Genomic DNA, 21,182 nt, shown 5'->3' with positions numbered 1-21,182 from the left:
TTAAGAATATTGCATTGCTACTATATCACAACTGTTTGCAAACATTCACAAAATGATGAAATATAATTTTCTATGCAATTACTTTGTTCTTTTCTTAATTCTAACAATATGGATTGATACTCTCGTAATTAGTATCAATGTAATGAAATATAGAGGTACGATAAAATACAGTTTTTTTTTATTATTTTCAAATAACTGTAAGAAGTATAATAAGACACTCCGCAACTGCGTAATACTTACACATGCTGTAAAATAATTTTCCTTTAATTATTGTTAAACATGAATTTCTTTTTACAATAATATTGTCATGCAATTGATGTAACTACTAAGTGACTATTACTTACTTTTCAAGTTTGAAAATTTTATACTAAACCGTCCGTTTACCATTTTAATCAATTTTGTTACAGAATGGCTGAGAAAGCAAAGAAGTAGTATGTAACATTCTTAAAAACTTATTTAACTACAATTCTAAAAGTCTCATATCAGTACAACTTCTTAAAAATAATATGTAGAAAATATAGAATATATATATGGTATAAATGAATTAAAGTAACTTTAATTTTATAAAAAGATAGTACAAAATTGTTTCTCCTCCTATTAGTCACAATACAAAGTATAATGTGAAATATTTCATTCATTCGGAAATGTTGAGATCAATCAATCTTAAACCTTTAGGTTCTACGATTGTCTAACTGTCAAAAAATCTAATATTCTGAGAAAAATTAAAATATTTCTTAAAATGTAAATAATAAATTCACATTCATATTATTATTATTATTATATTATTTCATATTCTTACAGATGAACAAGAAAATTATACTAATGGTACGTAGAATTTTCAGTATTTACAGGCATTTAAAAGTTTTAATATCTCAAAATTATCAATAAACATCTTAATTTCTCAAAAGCATAAATTTTCCAGTGGAAAAAAACATTTTCCTTCGAGGAAAGTTCCCAAAAAATTTTATTTTTGCCAAAATTACATTTTAAAAACTTTTAAAGTTCTATAAATGTTTTTAGAATATTAAACATTTTGAAAATATTAATCTGTCAGACATGACTAAGCACTTCTGAAAGATATCAGGTCACAGTTCCTTTTGGAAGTTATTAGTAATTCAGAAATTTAATACTTTTTTGTAATTGGTAACTAGTAGTTTTTTTTAAGAAAAAATTAAAACTCAATATTTACTAGATAGTAATGTGTTAATTTTTTCCTGAACTTATAAACTCTGGAAATAAATTTTTTCAGATTCTCTACAGTCAGCTGACAATGGAACTTTAACTTCTTTACAGGTTTTCATAATCATAATTTTTAAAATATAATAATGTAATTTTCTTCATGACCTTCATTTTTTGAAACGTTGTTAGATAAATATTAAAACTGTTACTTCCTCGGTAAAAATGAGTCATATACACAATTATAGTTATTTATAATACCTAGGGGGTTTTCTGAGCCGCTATTATTACGAATCTGAAGTCATATTTAAAAAATTAAAAATGTTAAGGTTTATAGATGTAAAAATTTTCAAAAATGTCTGAAAACACTATTTTTAGTGATTTCTTTGATTTATGGGTTGAATTATTACAGAAATGGAATATTGATGTAAATATTAAAGATTTAAATTTCATTACGAAAAGATTTATTGATGCACCAACAGGAATGGCAAAAAAATTAATGATGTTGATATTAGGTAAAGATATATTATGTAAAATGACAATAAAAGGATCACGCAATTTCCGAGAAAATCATAGTTTCATACCTGAAAATGTTAGCAATTTTGTCTTTGGTGAGTTTTTTTCTAGAAGGAATATTAATTTTTTTATTCCTGTACAAGTTAAATAATTCGATTTCAGAATATGTGAACTTACATGCCAGATCAAACATTACTTATTCAAAATATGTAACAGCAATACAAGATTTATGCAATTATTTACGTTACGAAAAAAGAGGTAATCTACAGTACTTAAAAAATTATAACTTTCAACATTGTTCCCAATACTCTTTGTGATATTAACTCCTTTATTCCAACAAGATATATTTCTTTAATTTAAGCTGAAAAAGAATATATACATATAAGCATACAAATATATGATTGAAAATTAATAAAACAAATATAGATCAGTGCCGAAAATTGAAAAAAATTTGATTAGATTAATAAAACATAAAATTTTCAATAAAGCATGTAAAATAATATTTTAATTTTTCATATAAAAAATTTTTTTATTCACATTAAAAATAAGTACAAATAAAAAAATAATTAATCTTATTTTCGTGAATATTTTACAGTTTCAGCGAATCAAGACAGTTTAAATCCATCGCAGGTTTTGATTATCAATATTTTTAGAACATATTTCTGTTGTTTATCAAACGATAATTAATTAATAATTAATTAATTTTGATAAATATTTATCTTGTATAATTGTTTAATTTTCTTTGATTTATAGGTTGAATTATTAGAGAAATGGAATATTGATGTAAATTTTGAAAAGTTAAATGTCATAACGAAAATCATATATTCTTGTCATTACCAACAGTAATGACAAGAAAATTAATGATATTGATATTAGGTAAAAATAAATTATGTAACATGACAATAAGAGGATCACGCGCTTCCTCAAAATTTAAATTTATACCTGCCAATGTTAACAATTTTATCTTAGGTAAGTTTTTTACAAAAAGAAATAATAATATTTTATTTTCTTATTTAAGTCAAATAATTTGGTTTTAGATTTCGTGAACTCAAGTACCAGATCAGGCATTACTAATTCAACATATGTAGAAATAGTAAAAAGTTTATGCTATGATATACGTAGGAGAAAAAAATCTGTGCAACTTAGAAGAGGTAGGCTTCAGTATAAAAACATATGTTTGAAAATTAAAATACAAAACATGCAAACAATTCTAATACTTTAGTTGTAAAAAGTGAAATAATATGAAATTATAAGAACATAGTATTTTCCGATAAAGGTAACGATATTTTTTCTTTTATTTCAAGGGAGCGCGTTACATATACTTTGAATTTTCATATGAAAAATTTTTTATTTTTAGTAAAAATGAAAACAATTAATTAATCTAATTTTTAAAATATTTTACAGTTTCAGGGGACGAAAGCGAGGACAAGAAGGTTCCTGATATTTCTTACGGTCAATAGAAAAAATCGCGCTAATGTATGTTACAATTTTTACGAGAAGGGAGAGGGGTTATAATTTTAAAAAAAATGTCTTAAATAGTTTGTGATTGACCGTATACGAACATACAATACTTTCAGTTTCAAAATTTCGACTTTTTTTACATATTCATGTATTTCTCAAAGAGTAATAAACATATATTGTAAAATCTCGCAATGTATTTGTAATTTCCTCTTTTCGTTTTTGTATATGAACAGTTGTATATTGAAAATAAAATATAAAAGTAATTATTGAGTAAAATTTTCTTCTCTTCTTTTATTTCTTTCGGTGTGTATTTTTCTGATAGGGCTGTGAATCATTTTTTTGGTACATACAAAGTCATTAAAAGTCTGTCTGAGGGCTCGCAGTTCGCCTTAAAACTTGATAACGGTGCTCCATTTCTTTTAGGTCTTGATGGAATCTCTATTCTTTTCTAAAGTTTCCTAAAATTTTTGGGGAAGTTTATAAAATTCTAGCTATTTTACTTAAGTGAGTTTTAATTCTATAATATATTTACATTTTGTAATGCAATAGGGAAATGTATAAATTGTGTTATTTTTATTCTTTTTGAATGAAATTTTACGATTCAGAATAAACCAGAAGATGATTCTACAATCTGAAAACAAAGGCCTCAAGGCTAATTTTCATGGTTGTCGGTTCACCAACGCCTGGAATACATGTGCATGCTTGGAAAACGGCCAGCCGCAATTAAAGGTGGTTACCGGGCATCGTACGTGTGTGCTAATTATACTAATGAATATTTATTCAATTACCGCGTGAAACCTCAACCAGCCACTAGACAAAGGAACGGAGACCGCGGTCTGCCACGGTCCGACATGGATAATTCCATACTTGCCCCCACATGGCCTCACTTTCTATCTCTGCATTTGTTGTGCAGTTTCTATGAAACTTTTTTTTCAAGTGCCATATTCACAAAGTCATTTTCAGTTGGTTAATGCCTCGTGTAATTTACTCTTAAATCAAGAATAGCGTATATGAAAAATGATTGAAGATCAGTTTTGAGTTTATTTTTCAATTACAGAAATTTTTGAATTTTTTAATGCGATTTTGAAAAATTAATTCTAAAGTAAAACAAAAGTTATAACAGTAAAAAGACGGCACATGCCAGACATTATCAACGTCTCCGTCAGAAACTGCGTAATCCCATCACGTGCTTTTGCAAGCCATAAATCATCAACGAGAATACTTTCCCGACTTTGCACACTAAGAAGATGGAAAGATGTTCCAACAGGGAAGAATTTCATAACTCTTTAATTGCACATACCGCAAAAGCCTAGCTCATTTACATTTATATATAGCATTCCGATAGCATAGCAGCTCTTATCTTGGCATAACTGAGCTTTATTTTTTTCTGAGTGGATCCCATTATGAACTCTAATATCACTTGTCGAAGTCATTTTTTTGATCATATAAATTGAGATCGTTAGAGGGAGACGAAATTTTAATGGAAAGCGGATTCTTCAATAGTTTTTTAATAACAATTTTTAATATTGATGTGTAGGATAAATTTTACATTTTTAGGATTCAGAAATTACTGTAGTACTATAGAAGTATTTCTTATAAGTAGAAATAGTGTTCTAGTTATAAACTAGACCTATTCTTTCTAGACCGATTCTGCAAATGTAATAGTCTACTTTTTTCCAGCTAATGTTATTTTAAAAACATTTGTTACTAAATCTTAGTCTTCTAAAAAGTCAAGAAAAAATGCAGAAACTAAAATTTTCAGTGTAGTTTAATTTAAATGTATTTTAATTTCTACTATACAAAAGAGCACAACATTAATATTAAATATAATTCATACTGAAATCGAATATTATATTAGTATTGCTGGAACATTGATTATGTCTGTCTTGAGGCAATATTGTCTCGCCTAGGTCAATATTGTGGCTATGTGTTGCTCTATTTGGAACGATTTCGTAATTATTACGGATTTTATAGAGTTAGTTTTTTATTCAATTTTTCTGTATGGTTCTTAAAGTTATATTAATATTTTTTTTCAGTCATATTTTATTTTAAAATACTGTCTATTCCTTTGGCGAAATTGTTTTATTATTTTACATGTGACCACAACCAAAGATATTATTGTACAGGGCGACAAAATTATTTACGTATAATCACCACGTCAGAAATTATCGTCTACAATTAATCCAACCGCTAAATTCCTCGGAGGCATGAAAGGGTTAAAAAAAATTTAATTACAAATTTCCTTAGTATAATATTTTTTGAGTCATAAAAGCCATTCTGCGAAAAAAATTATCTTCTAATCTAAATTTGCGCTTACATATTGTTACAAGATTGCAGACGAATAGGAAATTTTATAAACTTATACCATTCTGTTTTCTTCCAACATGAACAAAGTAGTAAATTGTCACTCCTTGCATTCAAACATCTAAATCGCGCATCCCTGATTTCATTTTTCGCATTTTCAACGAAATCTTCAAGTTTTTTCAACGGCACCAACAAAATTGAATTTTCACAAACGATTCCGGCACATAAGGCAAATCCGTTCTTCCTTCAAATGTAAATACCGAGTGAACACTAGAGCAAAATATTTTCTCTTTTATTTCTTGTCGTCTAAACCTTTACATATCCGTTATTCGATTTGGTTCGTGGCTGTGTACTTGATTTTAAAAAGAGCAAGTATCGAACAACAATAAAAATAAACGTCTATAAATGCTTTATATTTTCAATTCCTTTAAACGATCTTTATTGGTCAAGAAAGACGAACATGTGCTTACAATCAATTGAGGTATTCTATTTTTGAGGTATACTATTCTTTTTATAATATGTATTGCTCTGAATGCTCATCTACGAATCATCGATTCATTTTTCTACGAAATTTAATCCTCTTTTTTGACAAGAAAATTTTTTACAATTTTCCAGTTTTCACTTATCCGCGATAGATAATATCTTCGGCTGATAAAACAGAACACATTATTGTCTATAATCACCAGTAATTCACATAGGGTCTTTAAATCAAAATGATCAGTTTTCGATGCATTACTATTGGCGAATTTTGTTAAATTATAAATTTCTTTTGTACAATAAATCGAAATACCGAAGTTAAACGTCGGTATGAGTAATTGATCTAAGTATATACACAAAAGGCCATGAAATTTCCATATCAGAACAATACATTAATCTGGTGAAAATCTGGAGAATCTAGTCTACTGAACCATGAATCGGCAAATGGCACAGTGATCTTAGACTGGTCCATATTCACAATGGTAACAATCGACTTCGATAGTGACGATTAACTCAATAGCACGTACTTCTAAGAGAAAGTAATTACACTTTGGGTACCCCCGCTTTGCTCTCGGCATGCTAATAAAGACCATGCCTTATATAGGTACTCTGAAGTCTCAAACTCTATGCAAGAAGCTGTAATTGGAGCGCTGAAAGCCTTTCACGTTCGAAACTAAAATTTAAGTTTGAGCATTCACGTTCTTAATATCACAAGTTTTTTCTCTTAGATTTCCATTAGAAAGCAACAAGCTGTTGCTCCTGTTCATTTGATTTAACAATCACAAATGAGGTTGTAAAAAAATGTTATATTTTTATTACTTGGGAAAAATTTTTCTAATTCAATTTTACAATTAGCACTCTTTTCAAATAAATGACAAACTTGAAACTTTTCAAACAAATTAAAAATGATTTGTGGATTTTCAAAAAAAAACTTCTCTACAACAAAAAGTGTTTAATATTTAAAGACAGTTTCCCGTAAATGTATATTTTTACTTAAGTTTCAGAAAGAGTTGAAATTGTTTGCCTATTTTTCTAGAAAAACAATGGAATAAATATGAATTAAAGATTTTTAAAAATATAAAAACCAAAGTGAATGTAAGTGAATTCAAAAATTTTCCTAGAAACGTTTGCCAAATTGGATTTCTTTCATAAAAAAAATGTATTCTTTTCTATTTCACTCTATGGTCTAGCTCATTGGTTTGAATGGTCACGTGACCTCGCAAGTATACGTGCGATACCCATGTGCACCACTTCCCCAAAACTATTTCTCACATTTACATAGGAAATGTTAGCAACGAGAGTCTTTGCAAATGTATTTGATATTCTGAATACATAGCGAACTCCTTCGAGAGCCAATCCTGGCTTTCCTTCTTCACTTGAATAAGCAAAACGAAAGAGAGTACAGTTATTTTTATACTTTATTACAGAAGGGTTTTTTTGAACTTTAAACTATGGAAAAACAAAAATGAATTCGTCTCTGGAAGGGTAATAAAGTAAAGTATAAAATAGAAGCACTTCTAACATCTTAGAGAGAAAATATCAATTATTGTTCAGGGGATATTATATTATCACTTTATCTTCCTAAAATTTGACAAACTTTTTTAGATAATTTCTAAATCAATTTAGATCATCTCAGTGGGCACACTTGTTCAAAAGACGTCCTAAATATAAAATTAAACGTTTCTAGGTCTATGTTACAAAAGTAACATTTTATTGGTCATGAACTGTTCTTTAATTATAGTCTCTTTGCATTCCCCCCCCAGCTTCTCATTGCACTCCTTTTAAAATGTCAATAAATTCAAAAATGTTTTGATTAAATTTATAAAAAAAAACAAATTAAAGTTTGAATGAAAGCATTCACAAAATTTCTGGAGGAAAATCAGAATTAGAATCAATGTACGTCAGTAAAACAGTCACAAAATTACACAACTTTTTCGTCGTCAGGAATAATTGCCATTAAATTATGAACAAAAAAATCCTCCACCTTTTGAGGATCCAAGAATAGCAAACTAAAAAATTCTTTTTTAATTTTCAATCTCTGAATTTTCTCTTGAATATTCTCTCACTGAATTTAATTCTTGTATTTTCTTCCAAAAATGTTGGCTTGAATGAAAACGACAGCCTTTTATAATAATTGTTTAAAAACATAAACGAATTGCATTATGAATAGCTTTCTCGAAATCTACAAACACAATAGATGGTGAAAATTGTAATTTAATTTTAGAACATTCAGCTATCAAAATATCAAACGATTTTGGTATGTTGTTGTAATCTTGTCTGGTAGGAGGGAAAAAATCAGAGTAATATAGATGTTTTCATGATGTCCATGAACAATAAAAAGTTGTTTACAATTTTCGGGCAACTATAAAATGTTACGTCAACAAAAATTGTACTTAAATTGTTAAATTACATAAAAAAGTAAAATTTCGTTTAGTTGAAAAGAAAACAATGTTATTAGACTTACCTTCCTCTTAAATTAACAATCATACTCCAATACATTAATTGTATCCATATTTTTGAAGAATAAGACACACAAATGAATGAACAGAGAATAAACAAAACAACATAGTCACACGCGCGTTGTCAACTGATTTTGAAACGAATAATTTCTTTCGATTTCCGCACGCAATTCGAGCTCACCGGAATTTTCGTCTAAACTCGTCCACCCTTTTGCCTCAATACTATAACTCCTTCAAAATGTTCAATAATGTTGCTAAATAAAATAAAAGTAAATTGATAAATATAACCGACTTTTATTGTCAGTCTTTGAACTTTGAGACGCATAATATATTATAAATCCATTTTTGAACAAAATGGGTCAAGAAAATTGTTAGAAATGAATAGGTCAATGGTTGAATATGGTCTATTGAATCAATGTGAAATATTCTTATTCAAGTATGAAGTTATTGAAGCAAAATAACGTTCAACCCTTTCACAATGTGAAAACCTTAAGGTGACTGGTATGTTGAGTCTTTGTGTGTTGTCATTTACCAAAGGAAATGCTGTTCGTCGATTTAGAAGTACGTATTCAAATGGTCTGTATTCAAGCTCAAATACATATTATATATAAGCACATATATTACTGCATGAAAATGTATAACTCTAGTAAATGTTTTTTATAAGACACACTGACCTTCTATCATTGTGCTTTTTTCATAAAAGAGTTTGCTGATATACAATGTTATGAGTTTTCAATGACACATCCAATATGAGATACCATGTATTTTCCATTAAGTTGAAGAGAAGAAACATGAGCTCAGTTTTGCTTTACAATATATATTTGCTTCTTTCATAGCCTTCGCTTTACAAATTATACTATTCACTTCAATTTTATTGGAATCTTATATGTACGTAATGGCTTCTCGTTCTTGATAAAATATCAAATATTCTCTTTGGGATTTAAAGACCTTTCGGCAAAGTAAGTGACCGAATGCATGTGAGATTTTTGGAGTACAAGATTGCGAATACAAAATTTTGCAATTAAACAATAATTGATAAATATTTTGAAAATATACTAAATTACGTTTGAAGAAAATCTGTTAATTTCGATTTGATATTCTTGTTAATTGTTAGTAGAGGTGCATAATTAAGATGTTATAATAGTATGAGCTACAAATTCTTTTTAAAATTACAAGAAGCTTTTACCGAGGACTTTTTACAAGACAGTTATAACGAGTATCTACACGCTAGGGGATGTCTCGCCGACTTTTAAAGACTTTTAAAGTTGCGTAGCTGCTTGGTAATTAAACGAGCGGGCTAATACTCCAGAGAACAAGGAACACCAAGTATTTTCTTTCGCTCCGAGGTTTTTTATATACCTAACATCCATTAAATCTCTACTTAATAAATTTAATGTTACTTTGTGAACTTTTTTTTTTGAAAGAATTGAAAATAACATCCAAAGCACAAGAAAATGGTGTAAAATTTTTAGAAAATAATTTAGTCTGTTTTGTAAATCTAAAACCTGAATTGAATGCTGTTGTATAGTCTTAATGCAGTATTAATTTACTGGGTTAAAAATAGAAATTCCTTCCAAACAAGTACAGTGATAATTTTTGTCCTGGTTCTAGGAAGATAATCCAGATCTTTATATTTAAATGCAACAGTAGAAAAATTGAATATAAAATACTAAGAAGTGAGTAATATTTTTTTTTATAGTAAATTATACAGCTTGGAGGAGATCGAGCGACAAGTGACCATCTGCCAGTATAAGTAAAAGAGATGAGATAAAAACGAGTTTGGCCACAATATTGCGGTTGTGTATTGGTATCACGAGAAGAGTGAGAAAATGAAAAAGAAATTTAAAAAAAAGAAAGAGAGGTGAAAAAAATAAACCACATAAAAGATTAAAGTAAAGAAAATCATCATTTTGACACGAATATTTAAAGACAGAAATATTCTTGCTCCAAATTCGTCCATATTTTTATCTCCGTACAACAAAAGAATTTCGTATTGGAAAGAATTGCGATTGGCTTGCAAAATTTACGACATATTTTTTCTATAAAATAATAATAAAAATAATATTGATTCTAGTTTTTTTTACAAAACACTCATTCAATTAATGAATTAATTAAATACAGCAGGGTTGCCACGCTTTTTCTCATTTCAAATTCTCCTGACTTTACCAGGTTTTTCAGGTTAAAAAACGGAATTTTTCCAGGTTTTTAAAACTACATTTATATTTTACAAAATTTAATTTTTAATTTTAATTAAATTTTTTTTTTTAATTTTACCAAACTCCCTGATTTCTAGACAAAACATTGACTTTTCCCTATTCTATTACATCTATTTACGAATTTGTAAAATTACTTGAAAACATCAATAACTTCGTCTTTAAATGAATATTTAATCATTATTATTTTTTTACAGAAATTAAGATTTTCAAAAATTTTAAATTCAATAACATATAAGAATATTATTATAAAACATGAAGATATCGATCGCTTTCTTCATGTTTTATAATCATTAAAACTTGATACTATCATTATTTTATATTATAAACATATTATTACTGTAATTTCTTCAAAATTATTTTCATTTCAATTCAATTATTCATTTCTAGAATTTTTAACTAAAATTCTTCTTTAAATCAATTATTTTTAATAATTTTAAAAAAAATTATTCTTTAAGAATTTTTAAATCCATTTGTTTACAATACAATTTTACCTAAAATTTCGATTATTCTGACGTTCTTCAATTAAATAAATTAAAAATTAAAAACTTCAAATAATTAAAAAAAAAATCCATTAAACTTTTTGAGAAAAATTAATTATAAATTTCCTTAAAAATTTTGTCAAGAATTTAATTATATTATAGATAATAAAATTATTCGCATGAATTCAATATTATTCTCAAAGAAATTTGAATAAAATTCTTCGAAATAATTCAATTATTTTTAAAATTCACAAAATTTGTTCGCATAATTTAATTATTTTCAAAATTGATAAAATTCTCCGCAAGAATTAACTTATTCTCAAAAATGATAAATTTCTTCGTAATTATTCAATTATTTTAAAAAATGATTTTCAAGAATTAAAGAAAAATTCAATTATTAAACTTTTTTAAAAAAATTAATTTTATTCAGAATTGTTAAATTTTGAAAATAATTGAAATTTTGCCAAGAATTTTATTTAAATTTTTGAAAATAATAAATTGAATTTCGGAGAAAAATTTATAAATATTATTGAAATTTTGACGAGAATTTTTGTAAATCGTTGAACACAATTAAATTTCTGCGCAGAATTACATTAATTTTTGAAAAATAATCGAATTCTTAAGACTAATTTTATTAAAGTGTCTTTTAAAATAATTGAATTCTTTTATGAAATTTTATTGAAATATTAGACATTGAAAATAATTTCATTTTGTCAAATTTTTAAAATTATTATTATTTTCTGCAATGAATTTTATTAAAATTATTTTGAAAAAAAATTGAATTGTTACAAAGAATTTCATTAAAATTTTTGGAAAATAATTTTATTTTGTCCAAGAAATTTAATTAAAACTTTATAGAAAATAATACTTAAATTCTAGGAAATAAATTGTAGCAAAGGTTTTTAAAATAATTGAATTTCTTTGATAAATTTTAATCAAATTTTTCAGAATAATTTCATTTTTCGAGGAATTCTATTAAAATTGTATTAAAAATAATCGAAAGTCTGCGATGAGTTTTATTATTTATGAAAATAATGAAATGTTAATGTAAAATTTTATTAAAAATTTTTGTTTAACTTATTAAATTCTTTTGGAATATTTTATTAAAGTAGTAGATTTATTAAAAATCGTTGAATTGATAAAAGTTTTCTGAAAATAATTGAAATTTTGCCATGAATTTTATTAAAATAGTTAGAAATAATTGAATTTCTAAGAAGAATTTTACTACTTTTAAAAAAATAATTGAATTTCTGCAATCATTTGTAATTGCTTTAAAATTTAATTTCTTTTAGTGTTTTTAATTAAAATTCTTCTATAAATTCATTATTTTTAATAGTCAATTAAAAATATATATGAAAAAATTTAACTAATTTCAGAAGAATTGGAATAATTAAATTTTTTTAAAAATCTACTTCTAATTAAATTCATTCAAAATTGAAATTTTACAAAATTTCAAATTAAAATCTTTTGAAATTCATCTATTACTTATGAAAATTGTAAAAGCAACTCTTTTATAATTCAATTAATTTTGAAATATTTTTGTCAGATTAGATTTCTAGAATGAACTTTAGAAAATAACAATTTTCTAGGATTTCGATCAAAATTCCCTGACTCTTCCAGGTTTTTTCAAGGTTTACAAAATTCCCTGAGATTTCCAGATTTTCCAGTTTTCGAGGTTGCGTGGCAACCCTGATTACATATTGAAAATATAAGAGCAAAGAAAGTTATCAATTGAAGGTGGAAGAAGAAGTAAACATTCTCTCCGAATCAATTTCTTAATATAATTAAAATGATTAATTATTATTTAAAAGGTGTGAACTTAATAAATTTAGTATTTATAGATTTATGAAAAAGAAAAGGTTTGTATAAACGAACATGATATGAATGATATAAATGTTTAAAAGTATATAAAATTTGTTTAAATTAAATTAAGAATATGTATATGATATATATTTTGTTGGGCTTGAAAGTGATATTTTGGGAATACCATTAACAATTAAAGATGAATGTTACAGTTGGCTAGCATCAAGTGCAATGTTTATCGCAATCAGTGGTTTGTGGTACTACCAGCGCAACCGTTTCTTGACTGGGCCTAAGGGTAACCGATACTAATCACCCACACCAACCAGTGTAGATGTAACTATACATTCCCTTGGTACGCGCATATGCGATCCATGCGTGCTTAGTGGTCAGTAATGGTTTACGCAAACCAACAAACTCTCATATGCATACGCAGAAAACGTTATTAACGGTGTGATAATTAACAGTGTTTAGTTAATTTTTTCAGTAACTAATTGCAATTAAATTACTTAGTTGAAAAAACTTACATGTTAGAATTAGAAAACATATGCACAATAATTTTTATTAATATAAAAAAGTTTGAGGTCCATCGAAAAATTTGAATTTGGGTCGGCATTTTGCAAAGAAAACCATAGCAATGTGGGAATGTGAAAAGAAAACGTAGAAAAAATAAATATACATACCTTTTTAAACTGTTACTATTTCTAACCACTAGTTGCCAACCTCCTCGCCCATTTTTGCATTTTTTCCGGTCGTCGCGTGGCTACGCCGATAAGATACAGCACACCCCTGCAAAGTCAGGGTTGTAAGGAAATCGTTAATACGTTAAATGGCTCTCATTTTGTAGGGATAAAAAAATTAACTAATCTAATAATGTTAATTATAGCTCAACAAAATATTTCCCCTATTTTGCAGGATAAAACTACTTTTTTCATTGATTAACAATATTTAAAGTCTATTTTTTTAACGATCTTTATAACAATGCGAGCAATCGTTTGGCGTTTCCATATTACTTCCAAAACAAGTCTGTTCTTTTGTCAAGTAAATTAATTGCCAGACCACAACGAACGTTGCGTCTAGCATTCCAGTATTTCTGTAACGATTTAAGGAATGTATACAACATTCGTAAAGGAATTTGTACGTTAAAAATGGAATCCCTTTGTAAGTTTTAGTGTTCAACTGTACCTCCTTTAGAGCTGCATAAAAATACTTACATTCAGTCTAGAGTTAAAATATATACGATACTCGTTTCCGTTTGTACTATACATTGTTCTGTAAATCTCTTCAATTAAATTCTTTGTCTGTATTTAATGTTATTTTCAAATTGGAATGTTTATTCCTTTTACCAAACTTATAGTTAACTGTTACTTTACCTGTCTAATTTATCAATTTAAAATTAAATTTAAAAAAATTTAAATTTAGAAATCTAAATACAAATTCGAAATCAGCGACTTCAAAAAACTATTACATACGAAGGGATGAAAAATTCCATTACAGAGAATTTGATTTAATACTTTTCGTCCAGCAATGTCCGTGTTTCAGACCACTGTGCAGCACATTAAAAAGGTGTGCTACAGCGCAGCACGTGGAATTAGGTTTTATTTTTTTCTCTTAAAAAGTAGTGGCTGTCCCACGATGAAACTCACAGGACGTATAAAACACATTTATGACTACATTTTCTGAAAAAGGAAAAATTGGTTGTAGCATATTTTTTATATGGACTTTGAATATGGTGCATTTCAAGTCAACTATATGCACCTAAAACAAAAATCCAATCAATTGCAGTTTTTTACTAATTGTTACCTGTAGGAAATGCCTAATAGGAAATTTAATATGGATACAATTTGCGAAACCGTGATAAATTAGTACCTTTCGAGAAAAGGCATCACTGTATACAAGTGTACATCTTTACTGTTTCAATTTCTGTTATAGTTCACTTATCGATCCCCTACGGAATCAATGATATCAACATGTACGTGATCTTACTCATGAAAATGTAAATTAACTTGTACAGCAATTTTCAACTGAGAAGTGTTCAAAAATCAAAAATCCAATTTTTTGACAATGAATAATTTCTGAATATCATTCTGAAAATCATAATTAGCAAACTTTAATTTTGCCTACTTTTATTTCTATGCTATTTTCTTGCAATTCAGATTGTAGATTTGAAAAGCTTAATTCAGCTAGCCTGGATTTTTTTAACAAGCTAATAAGAGCTTAATTAAAATGTATAAAGAGAAGATCTTATATTTAGTGTAGATTACGTAATTTCAGACGATATACAAACTCGTTTAATATGTAACACTCGATCTCTTTCATCTGTAGATTTACATTCCTTTGGCAAATCTTCCTTGCTGCAAATTGTAAAGTTGGTATTTATGATTCAGTTTCTATTTTTCCTTCTTTTACCTCTTTCAAAGAAATTTTTCTTATAAAAACAGCAAAAAAAAAAAAAAAAAAAATTAAAAGAGGATTGTTGCTTTAAAATTCTATAAAAGATAATTCCATGATAATCTTATTCTGCGACCCCATTAATAGAAAAAAGGGGAAAAAATTTGTAATTACTGAAACGAAGAATAGAGCAGAAATAAAAAATACATAATGTTTTTGCTCATATTCTACAAAAATTTTTTTTTGTTAAATTCAAGATAGTCTGAAATAACGTAATTTTTTATATTCCATTGTAAAATTGTAATTAAAAGAGTAATTTTTTTTCATGGTAAGACCTGGGAAATTTAATTGCATTTTAGTTTTGATAAAAACAGTTTATTTTCAAATAAATCATTCATATAATTTTATGCTACTTTGATAAAATGAAAAATACAACAGAGTACTGTTTAAAGTTAGTAGAATAGAAGACAAGTAACGAATTCCCATAAATTAATTTTAAATTTGATTTGCAGTTTGTTGTTTTCTGTCAATATGCAAGAAAAGAAATAAATTGTAAGAATTGAAGAAAAATGAATGATATATAAAGAAAAAAGAAATGTTCGAGAAAAGTGAAATACAAGGAGAGAGCATAGATACTTGTCTGGGAGGGAAAAGGAGAAATAATCTCCATACATCACCGTCCGAGCGTGTAAACTTTTCAACTTCATCGCATATCCTTTCGCTCTGTACATAGAATGCCATTTTCATTCCTCTTTTCTTGGATACATCGTTGAGGACAAACGAGGATTTTCCTTCCAAGTGCCACTACCCTCTGTTAAGCTCGTGCTTCTGGCTCGGGTCCACAAATTATTGAAGCTCAATTGGACTAGCGGAAAAAGACTTTGTCGTCCAGAGAACACAACTTCATCCCCCCGAAGCTTTTCCTTTGTTCCTGAATTCTTTCTTTCTTGTTGAAAACGTTTCGAAAACGACTTTAGACGCGTGACGATCTTAAGAGTTTGAAACAAGAAACAACTACGTCGATCACTTTGTTCCCAAGAAGAAAAATCCTAAAAGAGCACTTCTCCCCTTACACAATATAACAATCCATTATATGGGTGATTTTCCATGAACAAAAGTTATATTCATCATTTCATGTCAAGTTATTTAAAGCAATTCGTTGTATTCAGCTAAAAAAAAATGTTCTCCATCCTCTAATATAATAATTAATAATATTATCAAATATTTTATTATCCAAACAATAGTAAAAGACATGAAAACTCAGGACAATTGGTTCGTAAATCTCACTGATATATCTATCCCAGATTATGTTAAAAAAAAGTTGCAAGCTTGGGAAAGAATTTTTCTATGCCCACAACCAATAATTCTTTTCCTATACAAAAAAAATAACAAAAACGTGTTTTTTACAAAATCAGACAAAACTAACACAACAGTTGCTATGATAAAAAGATCTTATATTTGATAAACACATTTGCACTCAAACAAAATCTGATCCAACTAAACAAATTCAACTCATTGAAAAATTAAACAATACTCCTGAGATCAAATCACATAAAGATATGTCAAAAAATCGAACTCGAAAAATATTGGTATTACAACACTTCCTCTACGAGGAATCAATATAAATAAAACGTTTACAAAATAAATTAGAACGCGTACAAAATTTTAAATAAGACACAACAATGTCTGTCATTTTGAAGAGAGCATCCTGTCAAAACTAAATATACAGGGTTGCCACGCAACCTGGAAAACCTGGAAAAGTCAAGGAATTTTGATCGAAATCCTGGAAAATGTTATTTTCTAAAGATTCATTCTAGAAATCTAATTTGGCATAAATATTTCAAAATTAATTGAATTATAAAAGAGTTGCTTTTACAATTTTCATAAGTATAGATGAATTTCAAAAGATTTTCATTTAGAATTTTGTAAAATTTCAATTTTGAATGAATTTAATTAGAAATCGTCTTAAAGAACGTAGATTTTTGAAAAATTTTAATTATTCCAATTCTTCTGAAATTAGTTAAATTTTTTAATATATATTTTTAATTGATTATTAAAAATAATGGATTTATAGAAGAATTTAAATTAAAAACACTAAAAGAAATATGAATTTTGAAGCAATTACAAATGATTTCAGAAGTTCAATTATTTTCAAAAGCAGTAAAATTCTTCTTAGAAATTTAATTATTTCCAACAATTTTAATAAAATTCATGGTAAAATTTCAATTATTTTCAGAAAACTTTTATCAATTCAACGATTTTTAATAAATCTACTACTTTAATAAAATTTTCCCAAAGAATTCAATTATTTAGAAAAAGTTTTAATAAAATTCTGCGCAAACATTGAATTATTTTCATAAATAATAAAACTCATCGCAGACTTTCAATTTTTTGTAATACAATTTTAATGGAATTCCTTGAAAAATGAAATTATTCTTAAAAATTTTATTAAAATTTATCAAAGAAATTCAATTATTTAAAAAACCTTTGTTACAATTTATTTATTAGAATTTAAGTATTATTTTCTATATAAAGTTTTAATAAAATTTCTTGAACAAAATAAAATTATTTTCAAAAATTTTAATGAAATTCTATGTAACAATTCAATTTTTTTTAAAATAATTTTAATAAAATTCGTCGCAGAAAATTTTAATAATTTTAAAAATTTGCCAAAATGAAATTCTTTTCAATATGTAATATTTCAATAAAATTTCATAAAAGAATTCAATTATTTAAAAAGACATTATAATAAAATTCGTCTCAAGAATTAAATTATTTTAAAAGTAATATAATTCTTTGCAGAAATTTAATTGTGTTCAACAATTTACAAAAATTCTCGTCAAAATTTCAATAATCTTTATAAATTTTTCTCCGAAATTCAAATATTTTCAATAATTTTAATAAAATTCTTCGCAAAATTTCAATTATTTTCAAAAACACTTATAAAAAAAAAAGTTTCAAAAACTCTTTTCTCTTTCGAGAAATTCAATTATTTTTAATAAAATTTTAATCATATTTCCGAAAAGTGAACTTCTTTTTAAAAATTTTATTAAAATTTGTCAAGAGAATTCAATTATTTAAAAATTTGCTGATAAAATTCTTTATGAAAATTCAATTCTAAGAAACATTCAATTATTTAATAAAATATTTATTTTTGTATTTAAATAATTAAATTCTCGTGGATTTCTTTTTTTGGTAAATATTGATTTAAAAATGAATTTCAATTAAAATTTTAGATTATTATTGGATATTGAAAGCAATATAGCGTAAATTTTTAGAAATAATTGGATTTTGAAAATATTTCAAATTAAAATCTTTTGAAAATTTGAACTTTTCGTATTTTTAACTATAACAAGTTCTGTGGAATTAATTTTTATCAGAAAGTTTAATTGCAGATTTTTTTAAAATTATTTGAAGTTTTTATTTTATAACGTATATTTAATTGAAGAATTCAAGAATGATTGAAATTTTGTAAAATTGAATTATTTTTTAAAATAATTGAATATTTACGAAGAAATTTATCATTTTTGAAAATAATTTATTTCCTAGCGGAGAATTTAATCAATTTTGAAAATAATTGAATTCTTGCGAATAAATTCTGTCAATTTTAAAAATAATTGAATTATTTTGAAGAATTTTATTCAAATTTTTTAAAAATAATTGAATTCCTGCGAATAATTTTATTATCTATAAAAATAATTAAATTCTTGACAAAATTTTAAAGGAAATTTAGTATTAATTTTTCTCAAAAAGTTTAATGGAATTTTTTTTAATTATTTGAAGTTTTTAATTTTCAATTTATTTAATTGAAGAATGTCAGAATAATCGACATTTTAGGTAAAATTGAATTGTAAACAAATGGATTTAAAAATTCTCAAATAGGAACTTTTTCAAAAATTATTAAAAATAATTGATTTAAAGAAGAATTTTAGTTAAAAATTCTAGAAATGAATAATTTAGTTGAAAATAATTTTGAAGAAATTATAGTAATAATATTTTTATAATATAAAATAATGATAGTATCAAGTTTTAATTATTATAAAATATGAAGAAAGCGATTACTCCGAGTCGAAGACTCGGAGTGATCTATTTCTTCATGTTTTATAATAATATTCTTATTTGTTATTAAATTTTAAATTTTCGAAAATCTTAATTTCTGTAAAAAAATAATAATCATTAAATATTCATTTAAAAACGAATTGATGTTTTCGTTATTGATTTAGTCTTCAAACAAGAGGGAAATAAGTTTTATTTAAGAAATCAAATATCTTCCTTCTTATATTAAATCGCAAAATCGCTACTCAAAATGTGAATCATTTCAGAAATTGATTGTTTTTTATAATCTCGTTCACGATCAAGAATGTTGGCATCACTCCAATGGAAGTCATGATTAAACTCTAATTGATGAGCACTAAGAACAGATTCAACATTTTTGTTATTCTTATGTTCATTGCTTTTATAATTATTTTCTTCAACATAATTTTTAATGAAAAATATTTATAACAGAGTGTAATTATTTTAAAATAGTTTTGAAAACATCAATAGAGAAAATATTAGATCAGACTGCATCTCATTTTCTGATCTTTATATACCAATTCCAATAGAGACCCCTTCCCATAATTTTTTTTCTTCTTTCAAGAACGTTTCCTTCTTCATTCCTCATCTTCTTCACATCCCTTCTTTTTTCTGAGACTGGTGTGCCTGTGAGCTTTTCTTTTCTGCTCGAACGCTAACCTTTTTCTCAGATTACTCTTATTCTCGGCGCTTGGATTATTCCTATTTGAGTGAAAATAAAAAGACGACGACGAAGTTCTGCTCTTCGTCCTTATCCTCATTCACATCCTAGACTTCTATATCGCCCTTGCACCGATTGCTTCGAGCAATTCCTTCGAGACCCTTTTTCCTATCCCGCAATTATTTAAAATTTCCGTTCGATATCGCCGGATGCAAAATGGAAATTTCATTTTAAGGACGATTTACTTAGAGTCGGCAGAAAAAGTACAACTTTTGCGTATCTCATATTAGAACAAGATTGTGGATAAGCTGGTAAAAAAAAAGTGAATCGAGTCTCATGGGTAATTTAAAAGCTAGTCGCATTTCTATGATTGTATTTAATACTTATTGGAATTGAATATCATTACATTTCTTTATGTATTCAAAAGTTATTGTGTTTTGATTAAGAAGATTGATCTTAATATAATTTATCGATAAGGTATTCTTTAGTATTTTTTGTAGAAATTAAACATTAAACTATGATTTCCGTTCTGAAATTATAACATACTGTATTTTTACTTAAAATAAAAATTGACTTCTATAAATTAAAGAATTTATATGCAATATGCTAACATTTTAAGGAAAAAACTTTTTTTTGTCGTTTACATTCAGTTTTAGACGCGCGATCACATGAATAGTCGCTGTAAAAATTTTTAGTGACGGTTTCTTTATAAAATTTGAGCCACCGCGTAAAGCATCAAAAACAGTTATTTTATTTTTTATGTGTGTTTGTTTTATAAAGTAACAATAAGTTTAAATAAATATAAATCGTGAAATATTCATGTAACAAAAAGTGTCGTGACTGGATTTGAAAACTATTTCTTTATGTGCCGAATTTTGTGTATGAGAGGAAATGTTCGACTGTTGTTATTGTGGTTTTAGTTTTGACGTATAAAAAATTCAGAACGTCATCGCGTAAAATACATTGAACCGATTATTTAGTTGTCACGAACTGAGCACACATGTTGGAGTGTTGCTTTTTTCTCAATTAGAAATAATTTCGGAGTACAATATGAGACACCAAATATATAGAGCACTTTGGCATGAAAATTTTTTTAATTAATAAGCAGTAATTAGAATCGTCATATTATTTTTAATAGCTCGTTTAAGTTTGATTTATCTTTTGAAAA

General features: G+C 26.3%; 2 protein-coding genes across 3 annotated transcripts in view; one reads left to right on the top strand and one right to left on the bottom strand.

Annotated features, from left to right (window-relative positions):
• LOC122510507 (F-box and WD repeat domain-containing 11-B-like) overlaps nucleotides 1-13,660 on the bottom strand; it is a 49,031-nt gene extending 35,371 nt beyond the window's left edge. Inside the window, exon 1 of the mRNA XM_043625209.1 lies at nucleotides 13,572-13,660. The gene's annotated coding sequence lies outside the window, so the exon portion shown is untranslated. The remainder of the gene's footprint in view (nucleotides 1-13,571) is intronic.
• On the top strand, nucleotides 21-3,429 carry LOC122510510. 2 transcript variants are annotated; one of them, XR_006302448.1, is made up of 10 exons: nucleotides 21-155; nucleotides 408-431; nucleotides 802-825; nucleotides 1,250-1,293; nucleotides 1,589-1,787; nucleotides 1,855-1,950; nucleotides 2,288-2,322; nucleotides 2,446-2,661; nucleotides 2,730-2,843; nucleotides 3,097-3,429. XR_006302448.1 is itself a non-coding variant. In XM_043625215.1 (8 exons), exons 1-8 carry the CDS (start codon nucleotides 53-55, stop codon nucleotides 2,536-2,538), a joined length of 618 nt encoding a protein of 205 aa, XP_043481150.1. In that variant the 5' UTR covers nucleotides 21-52; the 3' UTR covers nucleotides 2,539-3,429. The 2 variants fall into 2 exon arrangements, 1 of the variants encoding a protein (XP_043481150.1); XM_043625215.1 differs by having other exon boundaries at nucleotides 2,446-3,429.
• Nucleotides 13,661-21,182: the final 7,522 nt, after the last annotated feature.

Source organism: Leptopilina heterotoma, unplaced genomic scaffold (genome assembly GCF_015476425.1).
Source record: "Leptopilina heterotoma isolate Lh14 unplaced genomic scaffold, ASM1547642v1 Lhet_7, whole genome shotgun sequence".
NCBI lineage: Eukaryota > Metazoa > Arthropoda > Insecta > Hymenoptera > Figitidae > Leptopilina > Leptopilina heterotoma.
The sequence above is the reverse complement of the archived record's forward strand: the minus strand, read 5'-3'. Positions and strand labels throughout refer to the sequence as shown.

Excerpts from the sequence above, each read along its gene's own strand:
- LOC122510510 (XM_043625215.1), top strand. The coding sequence starts at position 53 with ATGATGAAATATAATTTTCTATGCAATTACTTTGTTCTTTTCTTAATT. Across the intron at positions 1,294-1,588 it reads GAACTTTAACTTCTTTACAG|AAATGGAATATTGATGTAAA; the intron begins GTTTTCATAATC and ends GAATTATTACAG. Across the intron at positions 1,788-1,854 it reads TGTTAGCAATTTTGTCTTTG|AATATGTGAACTTACATGCC; the intron begins GTGAGTTTTTTT and ends ATTCGATTTCAG.